We start from the raw sequence: 16523 nt of genomic DNA on the forward strand, positions 1-16523 counted from the left end.
CAGATATAAATCATAAACCAGCACAATGGCTGAATGGTTAGTAAGATCTCAACCATAGAATAATAAAACAGCCAAACGGTTTCTTCGTATCTACAACCACCAAAAAGATTATCGGACAAGTAATAAAACAGTACAACAAAAATGATTTGTTGTATCTAAATCATGAAGTTGTAAAATGACTAAATGGTTCGCTGGATCTAAATGATAAAATCCTAAAACGGCGAGACGGTTTGCAGAACCTACAACAACCAAACGTTTATCAGATCTAAATAAACACAAAGCAAAAAACATCAAATTCTCCAACACTATCAAGTTACCCATCACCTAAGGAGAAACTTAAACTCCCCATAGATGGCAATAAAATAGTAAAGCGCTCACCGTGCCGAACATCCTGGCTTCATAACCAAGGGTGTCGAGCTTCATCGCGGCCGCCATGGATTCCTGAAGCGAGGACCCAAGCTAGCGAGGAGGAAGTAAGTGAGGAGAGGAGAGGTGATGCGGAAACAGTAGGAATGGATGGTGATCGGGACTAACCGGTGTGGTATTTATAGAGGAATTGGACTCCCAAGTTCCAAGCCACCCAACTTACACACACACCGCAGGTTGGAAGTGGACAGCTATTCTCTTCCTGCTATTTATTGCTCACATTTATTATTTTTGTCATAACACAACCCTTTTTTCATTGAGAAATGGCAAGCTTAGATTTAATTTTCAATTATTGTTAGATCATTTAGGCCTTTCCTATTTGAGTGGTCAAATGTAGGCATTGTTTCATTGATACCTTTTGTTTGTCTATCTAAATCTAGAGTACTTTTGCGCAATAACAATGGGAAAACAATTATCATTACAGAATTGTAAGTTCTAATTGCTTATTTTTTTGAGATCAATATCTTATGTAGTTTTATTGGCACCATAGCAAGTGTTCCGTTCCATATACTTTAAGCCTTAAACCACGTCGATTGTTTATAGATCACTAGAAGTTTCTACGTAATGTGATTGATACTTAAACAGCGACGGAGACAATTTTATTGGATACCTTTTATTTTCTTGGAGTACTTAATTTTATGTCTCTACCAAGTTATACTTTCATTGGAGGACACCTCTTGTGTAGTAGCTTTATTCACTTGTTCACAGCGAAGAGGTAGTTTTATTATGCAGTTAAATCTGAAGAACACATACTCCACCTCTCAAAGTGCGCCAACATGATTAAAAGCATACACATGAAACATATGCATGTGCTAAATATCGTGAATGGTTAGATATTACTATTTTTTGACTCTGCTATTACATTTTGAACTAAGATTCATCAGTTAGTATAGAGAGATAAAAAATGTTGTAGATGACAAAAAAAAATAGTATAGATAAAGTGACTACCATGTCTTGTTCAACCACCACCAGTATCAAGAATAAGGCACATAGAGTAATGTGCACATCCAAACATGATTTGTTTTTTTTTCACCCAACTAATTCAAGTCCGGACTCAGATTATGGGCTTATTCTGTAATACAGAAATCGGGATGGGGTGCCGATCAGATGGCGGCGATACGATCCTAGTGGTGTGTCTTGTCCCGACACGACGATCTTGTGATGTTTTCTTAATTACCGTAACTAGCCGACATGTGAGTGGGGAGAATGTTCAATTAAGAACATGGTAGCTAGATTGATGCGGGTTGTAATTGGTTCCTATTAGAAATACGACAATATCCGTGCAACATGAGCAACAAATTGAAATGTCCATATAATATCAGCGGCCGCTGAGAGCACTTTTCCTAATTCAATCCACACATTTAAATTCATCAATATCACATTTTCTATTATTACTTATAAACAGTACAAAAAATATGGACATTTGTTTCTTTATAATAGGTAAAGTCTCATGGTTCAATTATCATTATGAACATCATGGTAGACATCATGGTGACCAAATAAGATCTACAAACACACATATTCACCTCACAAGAAATTAAATATGATTTTGAACCAATCATAAATTATATGATCCTACAAAGTGAGAAGTGAATGGGACTAAAGATAAACCTTTCTTCCACAGTGACTTAAGGAAACAATCTCTTTAATTTATCATTAGAAAAAAATCAGTTGATATTGGAATTAGTGGTTTATTATCATTTAATTTATATGATGGTTGGGATAGCTATATGGATCACCTTCATATTTCCCTTTTTATTTTCTTGGAGGCTGTTGCGGTCTAACTCATTGAAAGCACAAGGATAAATGGTGGAATGTATCTATTCATTTCAAATGGCACCTGCCATGCACTGATGCACATGTCCAAAATGAGGCAGAGTACAAAATACGTGCCTACTGTTATTAATAGATGCAGGGTATCCCAATTAACTAGACTATCTATATTGTCATGATTTCTTTCTCTCGAAATGAGGTGACCCCTGCCTATATTATCATGAATGACATACGGAATTATTGACCCCTGCCTATAGTGCGATGATTGTTCTTGAGCGATGCTTCCGATGCTTCCGTCACGATGATTTTCCAAAGTGATGCTTCTAGTAGCATAAAAAGCTAATGCAGAGTAGGCTAATGCATCAGCTTCAACATTTGCCAGTTTAAGGAACAACAGTTTTCTGCTAATGCATCAGCTTTAGCTTTTGCATTTCTACTCGTGCGATGATATCTTTGTATTATTGCATATACACATGCTTCTTGAATTAGTAGCAGAGTAGGCTTCGTTTGCCTCTCAGTATGAATTGGAGCTAGTATGAATTGGAGCTAGTGACATGAGAAGAATTAAGAGCTTTGCTTGTGTGACTGTTTCAGAAGAGACTGCCAGAGATCACTAGTGCAGCCAAATGGGAAAATGTCTACACTCAGACAATCCAGTTCCATGCTCAGATTGCAGTGGTTGCAGGTTTATGGCGGCAATTGCGATGATTGTTCTTGAGCGTTGCTTTCCTCAGTGATGTTTCTGGTAGCATAAAAAGCTTCCAAAAGTTGATCTCGGCCTTCCAGTATGTCCATAACTTACATGCAAACTCAGGGGTACAATATATCTCTATCTCTACTACTTATAAAAGAGAGAACTTGGCAGGAAAATCAGATCTTAACCGTCCATATACATCAATCAAATGGTCGAGGTTAACCTGTTCTCCCCACCCTCCAGCCCCACAATTCACGCGTCTTTCCTTTGCCAGGCTCTATCCTGGCCGGCATGCACAAGACTCGCACGATCGAGATACCCATCACCCAGTCCTTTTCCACGCGACGCCCCAGCCCGCCGCCTCCAATTCACGCGAGATCACCGTTCCACGCTCCGCCAGCTGACCGCGACGCTGCCTCACCACGCGACGGCTCCTGACCAGTGCCCTTGCTGCTGTCCTTTTAACTCAAGCCCTTCCTCGACCACCAATGGGAGCGGTCAGTATCGCGGCGAGACTCAGAGGCAGCGAAGCACTATCAACCGTATGATCTCCATGGCGCTTGCAATCCCAGGTCGCAGCAGTCACGCCACTGATGTGTGCCTCCCTCGCCCTGCGTCCGTGTCGGACTCGAGCCGGCCTCCCCGCCCGAAGCAGCGGCTGCCACTAAAGTGAAGGGAGAATGCCAAGGTATTCAAGGTGAGCGGTGCCATGCATGTCATTATTTGGGGATCGTAGGTTCTTGGTGTCAATCGATTAAAGGGTGCATCGCCGAAGCACTCCTACCATGACGTAGCCCTGCCCGACCCTTGTCTGTATCAAGGTTTATGTATGACAATCGGACATGTATATGAAGGTCTGTCAACTTAGTTTTTTGTAGAGTGCAGATTTGGTTTTTCATAATAATGGTCAGGGACACGGCTTGACATAGATTTGGCTTTTCATACTGTATTTTTCTTGATTTCTTCGCGTTACTGTCAGCTGCTCCGAGCAAGCTGCAGATCTAAAACATTTATGCGAAGGTACATGGACCCTGGATGTTGTAGATTTGGATATATATGTTATATAGTACCATGTGAAAATTAAATAGCTAAGAGCCGAATTGGTTCTCCATCTCATGTTTTGTTCAAAACCTAACAAGCATGAGAAGCAAAGGTTATTTTCATCTACATAAGTCCAAACAGGTATCATGTTTTAGACTCAGAAATTGATTACTATACTATCTGATATCTCATGTTATACCATTTGTTGTCAAAGTTTTGTATTGTCATCTTGGATCTGATGGTCTGACGGCGGTGTCCCGTACAGTGGCTGCGGTGGCACCGGCGAGCTTGAAGCGGAAACCTGCAGCACAGACTGTGTCATCTTCTCCGTCAGAGACCCATTCTCGAAGCGTCTTGCAATGTATATAGCAGACACAAAACAAAAAACTGAAACTCTTTGTATATAGTGTAGAAATATAACCACAAGGTAAGATATGATTAGATCAAATGTACTTGTACTAATCTTCTTCTTCTTATGGTATACATATTTTATTTATTTAAGAATCTTTACAGTATGTAATCCCACTTACTGGTTCCCTAAAACACTGAATTTTGTTTGTTGAAGACCCAAAAGAATAATTGACATTCAGATTAATATTGCTTTGATATATCAGAAACCAATGCCAATAAACCTACTGTATTCATTTAACAAATAAGCATAGTTTTGAGAAATTTATAATAGAAAATATTTTGCAATCCAGAAAAGTAGGTTGCTTATGATACACTCTTATAGTGTTATGTACTAGGGTCATTTTTTATATTTCTTAACACTTCTGTACATCCAACCTGATATGATGATATCAGATACAACTAGATGTGTTTTTATGAGTTTGATATAATTACATACATATCTTCCAATCTCCTAAATGCATTCTTCAGTTCCTTCCTAGCATTACATAAGTAGTGTTTCCTTTTATTTGAGAAAGTGTGACTTTACGAAATTTATTCGCAAAAATCTTTAGTGATCATATGTCAATAGAATTTAAGCTCATGTTTGTGGTTGTAGTACATTTGTTTAAGTAAATTGTATTTTTTCAGCCTTTTGGTATTTTGGTTGTTGAGGAACGTCTCTTGATGAGATGCAGGATCCAAGGCGTGTTTTTTGGTCAAATCTTTTATTAGGTGGGCAGAAAATACTTGGCCAGACAAAATAGCAGGCTTTTTGTCAAAAAAAAAAAAACAGGCTTAGTGTAACGGGGTGAGATGGCATGTTGTTCTTATGAGCTTGATCCATTCCATGATTGAGAAGATTAAAACTGACTACACTGAATGGTGTCTCGCCAGTGAAGAGGGCTTGCCCCCTTACCCTTACGCATCTGACTTTGTTTTTATTTTATATACACTATTATACATTGTTTAAAAAATATATATCTTCATGCCAAGGATGTATGTTTTCATCTTGAAATCGATTGGTGAATTGCTTATTTCTTACCATTATTTATAGGTAAGAATGTTGACATAGTTATAAATTATATTTTCTGAACAAATATAGATGTGCTATATTGTTAATTACAACATATCATTGGCCTAGACGTGCGTTGCACGTACACACTTACTAGTTGTAAATAAAGCATCCAAGTTTTCCAGTATCCTCCATGTCCGACAGGTTGCTGAGAGTGTTACCTCATCGGTTCATCCAGGTATTGAACTGTTTCCATATACCAGCTAGCACAGAACCGGCATGATGTTTGTGCACTCTAGAAGAATCCGTAGGCACGAAAGTCACACCTGAGACTGAATAGAAAATAACCTGAGATGAGGAATTCGACAGCAATAACATTTTCCCCAACACAACATAACTTGAAATTATAATAACACACAATGTTCTCCACAACAAACAACCACAGCCGATACACTGGCCGACGCATGACTCTGTCGACATTACACTCCTTCTGTACATGGAGTTCATCCAGCCTACCAGAATTCTCCCCTTCATCACGCTTGTAAGCCGGGGGCGCCGAACATGAACGCCGCGGCACTCACCGCCCTTGTCGACCGGTGGAGGACGGAGACGCACACCTTCCACTTGAGGGCCGACGAGATGACCCCTACTCTTCAGGATGTTTCCATGATCCTTGGTCTTCCTATTCAGGGCGAGCCACTATGTATGAACATAGCTTCTGATGGGTGGCGCCAGCAGATGGAGGGGCTTATTGGCATGGCTCCTCCGGAGCCAGAAGATAAAAAGGATAGAGCTCCCACCGGCGCATCTTTCTTTTGGATCAGGACTAGCTTTGGTACATGCCCGGAAGGGGCCAACCGTGACACTATCAAGACATACACCCGAGTGTATTTGTGGTATATGCTTTCGAGAACTATCTTTGCTGACAGTGGTGGGAAGTTGGTCCATTGGTGTTGGCTGAAGGCACTTACGGTGTTGGAGCACCAGTGGAGTTGGGGAAGCGCGGCACTTGCCTACCTCTACCAACAGGTGATGGTTTCCTATCTTTACTATTCTTCTATAGTAGTATGCGGTACCTGCCACCCTTGGACTAACCAAATGTCTTATGTACGCAGTTTGACGAAGGTTGTCGCATGATTGGGAGCGACAGTACTGGTGGATGCTTGCTCCTACTTTCCGTATGGAACTGGGATCGTCTATCACTTGGGTGGCCGAAGAGACTCAACCAGAGGCCATGGGTGGATTGGGAGCCCACTTGGGCATATATACATTTGGGACAATGTCTCGGAGATGACGAACGATCCAATTGTCATGTACATGCACTACACTGAGGAGTTGGACACTCTTACCTGTGAGCAGGTAACCGATTTTAAGCCATCACTCTTTTGCTATCCTATTTCATCAATTTCATTGGCATGTTGTAAATTTTGAAATATGTGTATGCTGCAGGTGGATTGGGAGCCATATGGTAGCTTTTACCGTATTGGCGCGGCGATGACTGACCTCAACCCAAAGTGCACGGAGGAGTCAGCTTTCTGGCGTATGCGGTTCCCACTCATATGCATGTGGCTTGTTGAATACCACCAGCCGCACAGAGTGATGAGACAGTTTGGGTTGTATCAGGAGAGCCCACCTCAGTGGCAAGACACGGATCACGCGCTCCATAGGTAAACTTCTTGAATCATGCGATGGAAACTTGTTGATTGAAGCGATACAATCTTACTTTATCCATTGTGCTCCAATGTCTTGCGGGCTTGATAGGCAGCGGCAGAGGAAGATCACGAATTGGCATGTCCATTATAGGATTCACGTGTCAGCGTTAGAAAACTGTTTGGAGGCGGTACGGCTTGGCGGACATGTCGAGATTGTCCCGTACGAAGCGACCGCTTTCAACAACTATCTCCATTGGTTTCATCAAAACACGCGTATCGAGTTAGTGAACAACGCGTATGATGAAGACATCTTGGACGAGCCCATCGCGTTCGATGAGGTTGCGCAAAACCAGTACGACAGGATTGCTCGAGCAGGGAGATCAACTTCTATTGCTTCCTCCGTGAACTTTGTGGTAATGTATTATCTCATTAGCTAGTACATCATCTATATTGGCATGTGCTCGCTCAAATTGTGTATAATATATTTTCCACAGCGGTCCGAGATCCAAAAAACAGCTGACGAGTGTGAGGTTATTTGGGATTAGAGCCATAGAGATGAAAAGCCTATCGGAGCGATCCCGTATTCATTAAGGTATGGTCACCAACTTTGAATGTAAGCTATTCCTTTTGGCGGCTTTGTAACCATGAGTTTCATGACGCAGCGCACTACACAGAAGTTGCGGCGGTTAGACAACTTGCTAGGTTGCCGCAAGCGCGAAATTCCTACATCCTCTTCTGAAGATGAATGTCGCGGTTCGGAGGTATGGACTCTTTTGTTGCCGTCAAACATGTGCCAAATTTCAACTTTTTCTAACCATGTGTTCCTGTTTGTCAAGATTCCTGACGACACCATTCTTGGTCAAGCCAAGGAGCAAGGCGCACAGTCTGCGTACATGTTGAAGCATTGGGGGAAGGCTCCGAACCGTTACACTCCGAAAGACTACGCGAACCGAGGGAAGAAGGCTATCGTTGAGTCTGACGAGGAGCCGTCGAAGAGGTCAGCTTTGAGGAGGATGAGGAACGATGAGCCGTTTTCCTCAGAGGAAGAGGTGGAGGAAGAAGCGTCACCGCCACCACCATGGAGGAAGCAGCCCGCGAGGAGGGGACGTCGATCTTAGATGGATTTGCTACGTGTTGTGTGAACTCTATCTTCGATGAACTCTAGCTATGTCATTTGGGACCATGTCGTCATTGCTACGTGTTGTTTGAATTCTATCGTATGAATCTATATGCTACGATGTTAGCTATGATGTTGTTATGTGTATGATGTGTGTATGAAATTGATATTGATATGAGTAGTCACTTTGCAACCATGCCAAGTCAGTTTTCTTGATTTTTATACCCAAGTCAATGTGTGGCGCCGATGCCATGGGCACCACACTTCACAGTGTCGCGCCGATGACATGAGTGCCACACATAACAACATAATGGCCCGAAACATACTGTAAGACAATTATCCATGGCGTCGGCGCCACACAAACAGGCTCGCCAAGACGGCTAAAGACTAAGCGTCCGGAGCCCCTGGATGTTTTCGATATATAAGTTGACATGTGCGCCACAATCTTGTCACGTCGGCTGGTCAGGGTCGACCGCGCCATGTCGGCATGGATGTGTGGCACCGATCGCATGGGCTCCAATGAGAAGAGCGCCACACAAAAGAGTTAGATGGGTGAAATAGTTCGGCCAGAGGGTCAGTCTTTGCTTTTCTTTTAGAAAAGGGGGCCAGAGATCACGTGTGCAGCCAAATGGGAAAATGTCTGCACTCACACAATCCAGTTCCGTGCTCAGATTGCAGTGGTTGCAGGCTTATGTCGGCAATGGCGATGATCATTCTTGAGCGATGCTTCCGTCATGACGATTTTCCTCAGTTATGCTTCTGGTAGTATAAAAAAGCTTCCAGAAGTTGATCTCGGCCTTCCAGTATATCCATCACTCCATGCAAACTCAGGGGTACAATGTATTGTAAATAAAGCATCTAAGTTTTCCGGTATGCTCCATGTCTGACAGGTTGCTGAGAGTGTTACCTCATCAGTTCATCCGGTATTGAACTGTTTCCATATACCAGTTAGCATAGAACCAACATGATATTTGTGCACTCTAGAAGAATCCCTAGGCACGAAAATAACACCTGAGACTGAATAGAAAATAACTTGAGCTGAGGAATTCTACAGCAATAAAAATTTCCCCAACACAACATAACTTGAAATTAGAATAACACACAATGTTCTCCACAACAAACAACCACAGCCGATACACTGGCCGACGCATGACTCTGTCGACATTACACTGCTTCTGCACTCCTACGACCGAAACTGGCTTGCCAGAACTGAGCAGCCAGATTAACCACTGACGATCCGCAAAATGACGGCGGATGATTGTTATTTAACCACTGAGAATTAAAAATGACACTGCCGAGAGTAACACAGATATCGGCGACGCTAAATGACCAGTTTGCCGATAAGAAGCTACAGGCGACCTCACAGAAGCAAATATTGTTCTACAACTTCAAAGGCAGTAGTGCCGACCCAACATGTGGCTCTCACTTTGTTGCTCCGGCTTGCTGCTGCTCCAGCTGCATTGAAAAACAAAATATCAAGACAGTTGCATCAAGTCTATCAATGCTGTGAGAAATTGAGAGGTCAAAAATTCTAGTAAACAGTAGTGCAACATGAAGCTAGGATTCAGATATCACATGTACCCAAAACAGTTCAGTCAACAAAGGTTTTCAACTGCAAATGCTACAGAGATTTACACAACAATAGATGAAGATGCCGTATCCAAGCTTGTTTACCTTGCACGAATGTTACTAGTAATTTAATGTCTGTAACTTCATCAACATGATTTTCATTTTTTGTTATGCAGCAAACTAAGTGGATTGATTTGATTGCATCTTGTATTTTGTCCAGTTTAATATTTTGCGTATAGAAGAATCTTTGGAATATTTTTCCATTGAAGATGGCCAACCCAGTTTAGTGCAATATTACTGAGAGTTCCACATGAGTTTTAGAAAAAGTACGGTAAATACCTCAAGCATATCCTTAAACTTGCCGCTCACTTCATCGAAAACAACCCTCAGAGTATCCAGTGTCTTCAGGCACCTGGCAAGGAAAACAATTCAGTAAGTTATGAAGCTCTTTCCCATTAGCAGCTAACGAAAGGAGCAAATTCATAATTGGCTACTACAAATTTACTATAGAAGAATAAATATTTCCACGGACAGGATTATCATAAAAGTTTCGGAAGGAAAGCCTTGTGAATGTCCTCCTGAACATACTTCCTAAACAAAACATACAATCTAACGGAGTAGAGGGTTAACTATAACGAAAAATAACAACTCTATTCTGGAAGTAGCATCAATTAGAAGATTGAAACATCGACCAGTTATAGGTTTATTTACTGGATAGCTGTGCAATATTCAGAGATGATAGCAACTTAGTTTCACTTTTAAAGATTTAAATGTTATTATAATTCCTTGTTCAGTAAAGAAGTCCCAGGTGTTTGCAAACATGTGTAGTAGTTTTCAATATTTAGTATAACATTCTTAAAGTACACATTTGAGCACAAAATTGTACTGTTACACTCTTAACCCACCAAGCTCAGTAGACTCAGCCAAACCTTTCGTGCCTTTATAGACTGAATATTTTAGCAGTTTATAAAAGTAATGAACATTCAATTGGATCGATAAATACTCTGACAAAATTTAAAATAAGACCATTACAGTAGATAAGTAGATAAAACTAGGCAACATTCACTATAAGAATTCAAATAAGACGCTGATAGAAAATACAATACTATGACATAGTGATACAAGATACTAACCCATCTATGCTCTTCTCCTTACAAAACTCAAGGAATTGAATGCAGGTATTCTTCACTCTCTTAGCACCAACACTGCAACATGCAATACTATACAATCAGGAATGTACCACTAAATTTTCTTTAATGAATGAAAAAAGAGCATCATATTTCTTTCCCTTCACTTCTTTCCAATGAAATACAAATATAGCACTGTGATTTTCCATATATGAGGTAACAAGTCAATTAAATGCAACCGAGAAAACCCAGGGTAAGAAAAGACGCACTTATTGGCTAACAAACTTTGATTCCATAAAAAGTCACATGGATACCGTAAACATAAGAAATCTAAATTGATTGGGCCTTATGATGCTTTGTGCATAATAATAATTGTTCTTAAGCACAATAATAATAGTTTCTAAGCATGATAAAATTAGTCTCTGTAATAATTATGTTACCATAAATATTTATTGCTTAACTCGACCAAAGCTTCTGCATGAAACTACAAAAACCATGGTTTGGAAACCTAAATACCAGCACAACAAACCACCAAATCACAAAAATCTTTGTTATTTTTTTGTGCGAAGCAAAGGGGAAACATGTAAAACTGCCTTATCTATTTTAACACTACGCTACAATGACAGATCCAATGTCAAACTCTCCAAAAATAATTGGAAGTAACACTTGACTTGGCAGAGTATGGAGTGATACTCCTTCAGCTATTCAATTTGTGCAAAGCAGTTCATATATGTCAGATATAAAGCATAAAGCAGCACAATGGCTAAACGGTTTGTCGGATCTCAACCATGTAGAACACTAAAACAGCCAAACGGTTTGTCGTATATACATCGACTAAATGGTTTGTAGGATCAGTAATTGAACAGTACAACGAAAATGATTTGTCGTATCTAAATCATGAAATGCTAAAACGGAAAAATAGTTTGCTGGATCTAGACGATAAAATCCCTGAAACGGCCAGACAGTTTGCCGAACCTACATCAGCCAAAGGGTTTGTCAGATCTAACAATAAAACAGCACAACGACAAAATGATTGGTCGGATTTAAATCACAAAATAGTGAAACGACAAATAATTTGTCAGATCTAAACCATGAAATGGTACAACAGCTAAACGGATCTCAACTTCTCCCTGAAATACTTAGAAGATGCCACCGATGTGTACGGAATGGAGATGTACATGATTAGTCACTACAAGGGACAAACATACTTCATCCCTCCCCATATGTATGGGAAGTGCCAATAGTAATTCAACAATACGTGAAATAGATAGATTTGCCGGATCTACTTCATAAAACACTGATGATCAAAACGACGATAAGTCTCCCCCAAGGTGACCTTACGCCTTACAAAGAATCTACCTCCTTCCAATCTATGGATATAGCATGGTCAAGAAAGATCTACGGGGATATAATACCCGATTTGCACCACTACTAAAAGCCATCACTCATATGCTATTGCAGAAACACATATGGTAGTACAGGACATAAAAGACAAAGAAAAGAGCCTCACCTTGCACTGCAGCCCTCAAGCTTATGCACAAAAGCAGCTACCTCGTCGAAGTTAACGCATTGCTTGCCCCTGCACACACAGCAACCGATCCCAAGCAAAGAGTCAAACAGTTGATTACACAGAACATCGCAAGCGAGCCAGCAGAGGTAGCACACTTACAGCTGCTTGGTGAGCTCACCAATGGTCTGCTCGCCGTCCTCGCAGAACATGGTGATGGTCTCGGTAACGAAGTTCGGGTCGCTCTTGTTCTGGAGCAGAAGCAACTTCTGGAACTGCTCGTCGAACAAACCCTAACCCAGGAAAATAAACGCAAAGCAAAAAACATCAAATTCCCCAACACTATCAAGTTAGTCATCCACCAAAGGAGAAACTAAAACTCCGCACAGATGGCAGTGCAATAGTAAATCGCTCACCGTGCTTAACATGCTGGCTGCATAACCAAGGGTGCTGAGCTTCATCGTGGCTGCCATGGCTACCTGAAGCGTCGACTCGAGCTAGCGAGCAGGAAGTAAGTGAGGAGAGGAGGGGTGATGCGGGAACAGTAGGAATGGATGGTGATTGGGACTGACCGGGGGTGGTATATATAGGGAAATTGGACTCCCAAGCCACCCAACTTACACACACACACACCGCAGGTTGGAAGTGGACAGCTATCCTCTTCCTGCTATTTATTGCTCTCATTTATTATTTTTGTCATAGCACACCCCTTTCTCATTGAGAAATGCCAAGTTTAGAATTAATTCTAAATCATTTTGGCCCTTAGTATATTTGACTGGTCAAATGTAAGCATAGTTTCATTGGATACCTTTTATTTACCCATCAAATATTAGAATTTTTTTTTGCGCAATAAGTTATATGATTGACAGGGCGTAGGAAGAGTTCAATTCCATAACTTTTAAGTCTTAAACCCATTGATTGTGTTAAATGTTTCTACTTAATATGATTGATTCTTAAACGGTGTAGGGGAAGTTTTATCGGATGCCGTTTATTTTCATTTGGAGTACTTAATTTTACTGTCTAGACAAGGTTATACTTTCATTGGATACCTTGTGTAGTAGCTTTATTCATTTATTTACAGCTAAGAGGTAGTTTTATTATGCATGTAAATCTGAAGAACACATGCTCCACCTCCCAAGGCGTGTCAACATAACAGTAGTGTGGCCGGTTGATGACACATACTGTCATTAATGGACGCAGGGTATTAAATGAGGTGAGTACGAAATACATGTCTACTCCATTAATGGACGAAGGGTATTACATGCACATATATACTAACGTATGTTCCCAATTAACTTGAGTACATAATACTTAGCTAATGTCATGAATGACGTAAGAATTTTTTGAATTTCCTTTGAAGTGCACAAATACATGTGTGTTTGTGACTGCAAATTCTACTACTGCTTTATTACTAGAGACAAAAAAATGACAGAAGTATTCGACGAGTAATTTGGAGCTTGGCAAACATAGGCCTGTACCTAGTTAATATTCTTGTCCAGTTCTGCAAAGACAGAAGACCATTGTTGGATTTGTCTGAAGCAAAGCAACAACTCAGCATCATAGCTTGCAACCTTGGCTAAAAAGACAAGAGACCCAACGAGCGGACAGCAGAGCTTGCAACCTTTGCTTTTCTAATCACCTGCCAGCCTATTTGGATGGTCATATACATGCATCTTTCTTTCTAGTCTAGTATCTCTCATGTGAAGTCAGTGCAGCGGAAGAACAAAACACCGTTGTTCGGTCCGTTTAAACTTCGTGCTCCAGTGTCCTTAAGCATCGGGAGGCCCTGCCAAGGTCTTTTCTCCTTCTGGGCCACTCCCACCTCACTCTCAGTGCCAGGCCTTGTAGTCTCAAATTTTCTACTCCCAGGCCACGAAAACAATGAGTTTTGCTTATATTGTTCCAAGATAGCAGGCATTGTCCACCTTGCACCTTCTTTCCGGGCCAAAAAAAGCTCTCAGACTTTTACCTATCTCCTCAAAACGGCAAATTGGAGCATCAACGACAAGCAGTTGATGTACCGGCCTCGCCATCAGCACGGATTTAATCAATGTTAATTTCCCTGCTCTGACAGTCATGCACCTAAGCCAAGCTGGGACCACGTTAATCGCTGCATCTAACATAGGTTGTCACTCAGATCTCATCATCGGCCTGACAATCTGGGTGTTACCTTTACACTCAACTGGATGACATTTAGTCCTTGGTTTCTTACCTTTGCTGGCACAATTTTTAATGGGACCTTATACTTATGGTGATCTATGTTAGGCTATAAATAACTATGCATGCCTAGCAAGAATTCTTCTGTAACTTGCTCTATTGCTTGTTAAGAAGCTGATGTTCGTTTAGCTCCTGCAAGAATTAGATGATAACAAAAATGGGAATTTTTTTGCCTATGATTTACTGTTTTTAAACGAATTATTGTTTGTTTCCATTTATGATTTCGTATTGCTAATACATGAATGATGGATACTCGTATAAACGCTACCTATATAGTTGAACTAGGAACTTGTGCTGTGCTATTGGGCCTCTGATTTGTTTTCAAGATAGGCATTTCATTCACAAATCAAATTGTCTGAATTAGCATGAGAAGTGTAACATGTGAGCTGGTGCATGTGCATTTCTTGCTGAGTCGTATTTAATTAGGATTGCTCCATGCTCAAAGCAGCCACTACGAGTGAATCCCAGCTCTGAATCCATGCTTAATAAGGGTTTAACTATACATTCTAGTATCCTGTATGGTGATGCTATTATAAAGTTGATCTCGCACCTTTATCTCACACCATTTGCTTTAGCACAATACCTAGCATGTACGTTGGTGTTTGGTATTAGATCACTCAAGGTTTTCAGCTCTCCAACACTAATGCAAATGCATTAGTAGCTGGGTTAATAACAGACATATGGTATATATATTGATATGCAAGGATGATGCCACTCTACTAAACATATGAGCTAACCGGAATCATTTAGAAAATTATATTATTTGAAGTAACAACAGTCAAAACATTTATTGTTCCTAGTCTAATTCCCATCTGAGTTTATATAAAAATTTCAGTTCAGCTTGAAAAGATGGAATTCATAATGATTCATTCAAGAACTTGGGGAACTCGGAGGGGAGAAAAGGGCTGGAAAAGGTGGGACCTGAAGTCGACCATGTCAGCATCTTTGCCACGGAGATCCCTCTCTCCTTCAATATACGGAAGGATAGACGCCACTGCCTTGGTACTCATATCAATATACACTGAAAATCTTGTTGATTTCATCATCCCTGGACTCGTCGTCAATAGATACAGTGGAAACATTGTAGATTCCATCCCAAGACTGATTGTAGTTGAGCCTGAGGAGGACGAGGTCGCACGCGATGCCGACTGCGGGGTCGAGGCCGCCCGGGCCCGGCCACTGCACGTATAGGCGGGAGGTGGCCGGCGGCGCGCCGATGAGGAAGGCGACGCGGAAAGGGTCGCCCTGGGAGGTGGAGGAGGAGGCCGTGAAGGGCACGACCTCGTCGTCGGGGAAGTACGTCGTCCCGGCGGAAAACGAAGCGCTCTAGCATGATCCAGCTGCGGAGAGCGTCGGCCATGGCGATTGGGTGTTAGGGTTTGCGAGGTGCCGCCCGGCCGAACGACGGAAAGAAAGGCCAGGCCCCAGTGTGCTTCCGTCTTCCGGTTGTCACAAATCTGAAAATCTCATCATACAGGATACAGGTCCAGGAAAATTTCAAACAAATATTGCAACATAGATCAAACATCAATAATGTCACAAAAATTCAAAACGAAATTCAAAACACAAGTCTGGTTTTCGTTTTTGTTCCTCAATCTGCATATATTGAATTAGTTCTAAAACTCTTTCGCTTAACATATTGATGTAATGTTAGTGTAGTAAATTTATTTCATCTACACTACTTAAAAAGGAGGAACATGTTCCTTATTCTGCCAAATGAGCAATACGTCAAAACTTTGGTCGTTCTTCGTCGTCGCGCGTCGCTCCCGCACAAATGGGCCAAGCCCAATAAATCTGTTTCTCACCACTACCTCGCCTCCTTTGCATCCCCCGCGAGGTACTAAAAAAAGGGACCCCGCGCGCTAGGGTTTGGCACCACCGCCGCTCGACCACATCGAGCACCACCTGTCCACCATTGTATTCAATTTTTCTATCATAGCACTCATTATTTTACCAGTTCTTGATTCTCTATAATTATTATAACATTCTATAAGCTCC

At 41.3% G+C, this 16523-nt stretch overlaps 1 protein-coding gene across 1 annotated transcript; it reads right to left on the bottom strand.

The window, feature by feature from the left end:
* Nucleotides 1-9168: 9168 nt before the first annotated feature.
* Nucleotides 9169-15914, bottom strand: LOC127316148 (histidine-containing phosphotransfer protein 1). Its single transcript, XM_051346560.2, has 6 exons — nucleotides 12725-15914; nucleotides 12471-12601; nucleotides 12312-12380; nucleotides 10808-10879; nucleotides 10014-10086; nucleotides 9169-9560 (listed from the first exon to the last, which is right to left on the bottom strand). The coding sequence occupies exons 1-6, from the start codon at nucleotides 12779-12781 to the stop codon at nucleotides 9528-9530; spliced, it is 435 nt and encodes a 144-aa protein (XP_051202520.1). The 5' UTR covers nucleotides 12782-15914; the 3' UTR covers nucleotides 9169-9527.
* Nucleotides 15915-16523: the final 609 nt, after the last annotated feature.

Source organism: Lolium perenne, chromosome 7, assembly GCF_019359855.2.
Source record: "Lolium perenne isolate Kyuss_39 chromosome 7, Kyuss_2.0, whole genome shotgun sequence".
Classification (NCBI taxonomy): Eukaryota; Viridiplantae; Streptophyta; class Magnoliopsida; order Poales; family Poaceae; genus Lolium; species Lolium perenne.

What these genes read in the sequence shown, in the direction of transcription:
- LOC127316148 (XM_051346560.2), bottom strand. Translation starts at nt 12,781, where the DNA reads ATGGCAGCCACGATGAAGCTCAGCACCCTTGGTTATGCAGCCAGCATG. An exon ending in GGTGAGCTCACCAAGCAGCT is followed by an intron (nt 12,381 to 12,470) that starts GTAAGTGTGCTA and finishes CTGTGTGTGCAG; the next exon opens with GGGCAAGCAATGCGTTAACT. An exon ending in AAGGAGAAGAGCATAGATGG is followed by an intron (nt 10,087 to 10,807) that starts GTTAGTATCTTG and finishes TTTCCTTGCCAG; the next exon opens with GTGCCTGAAGACACTGGATA.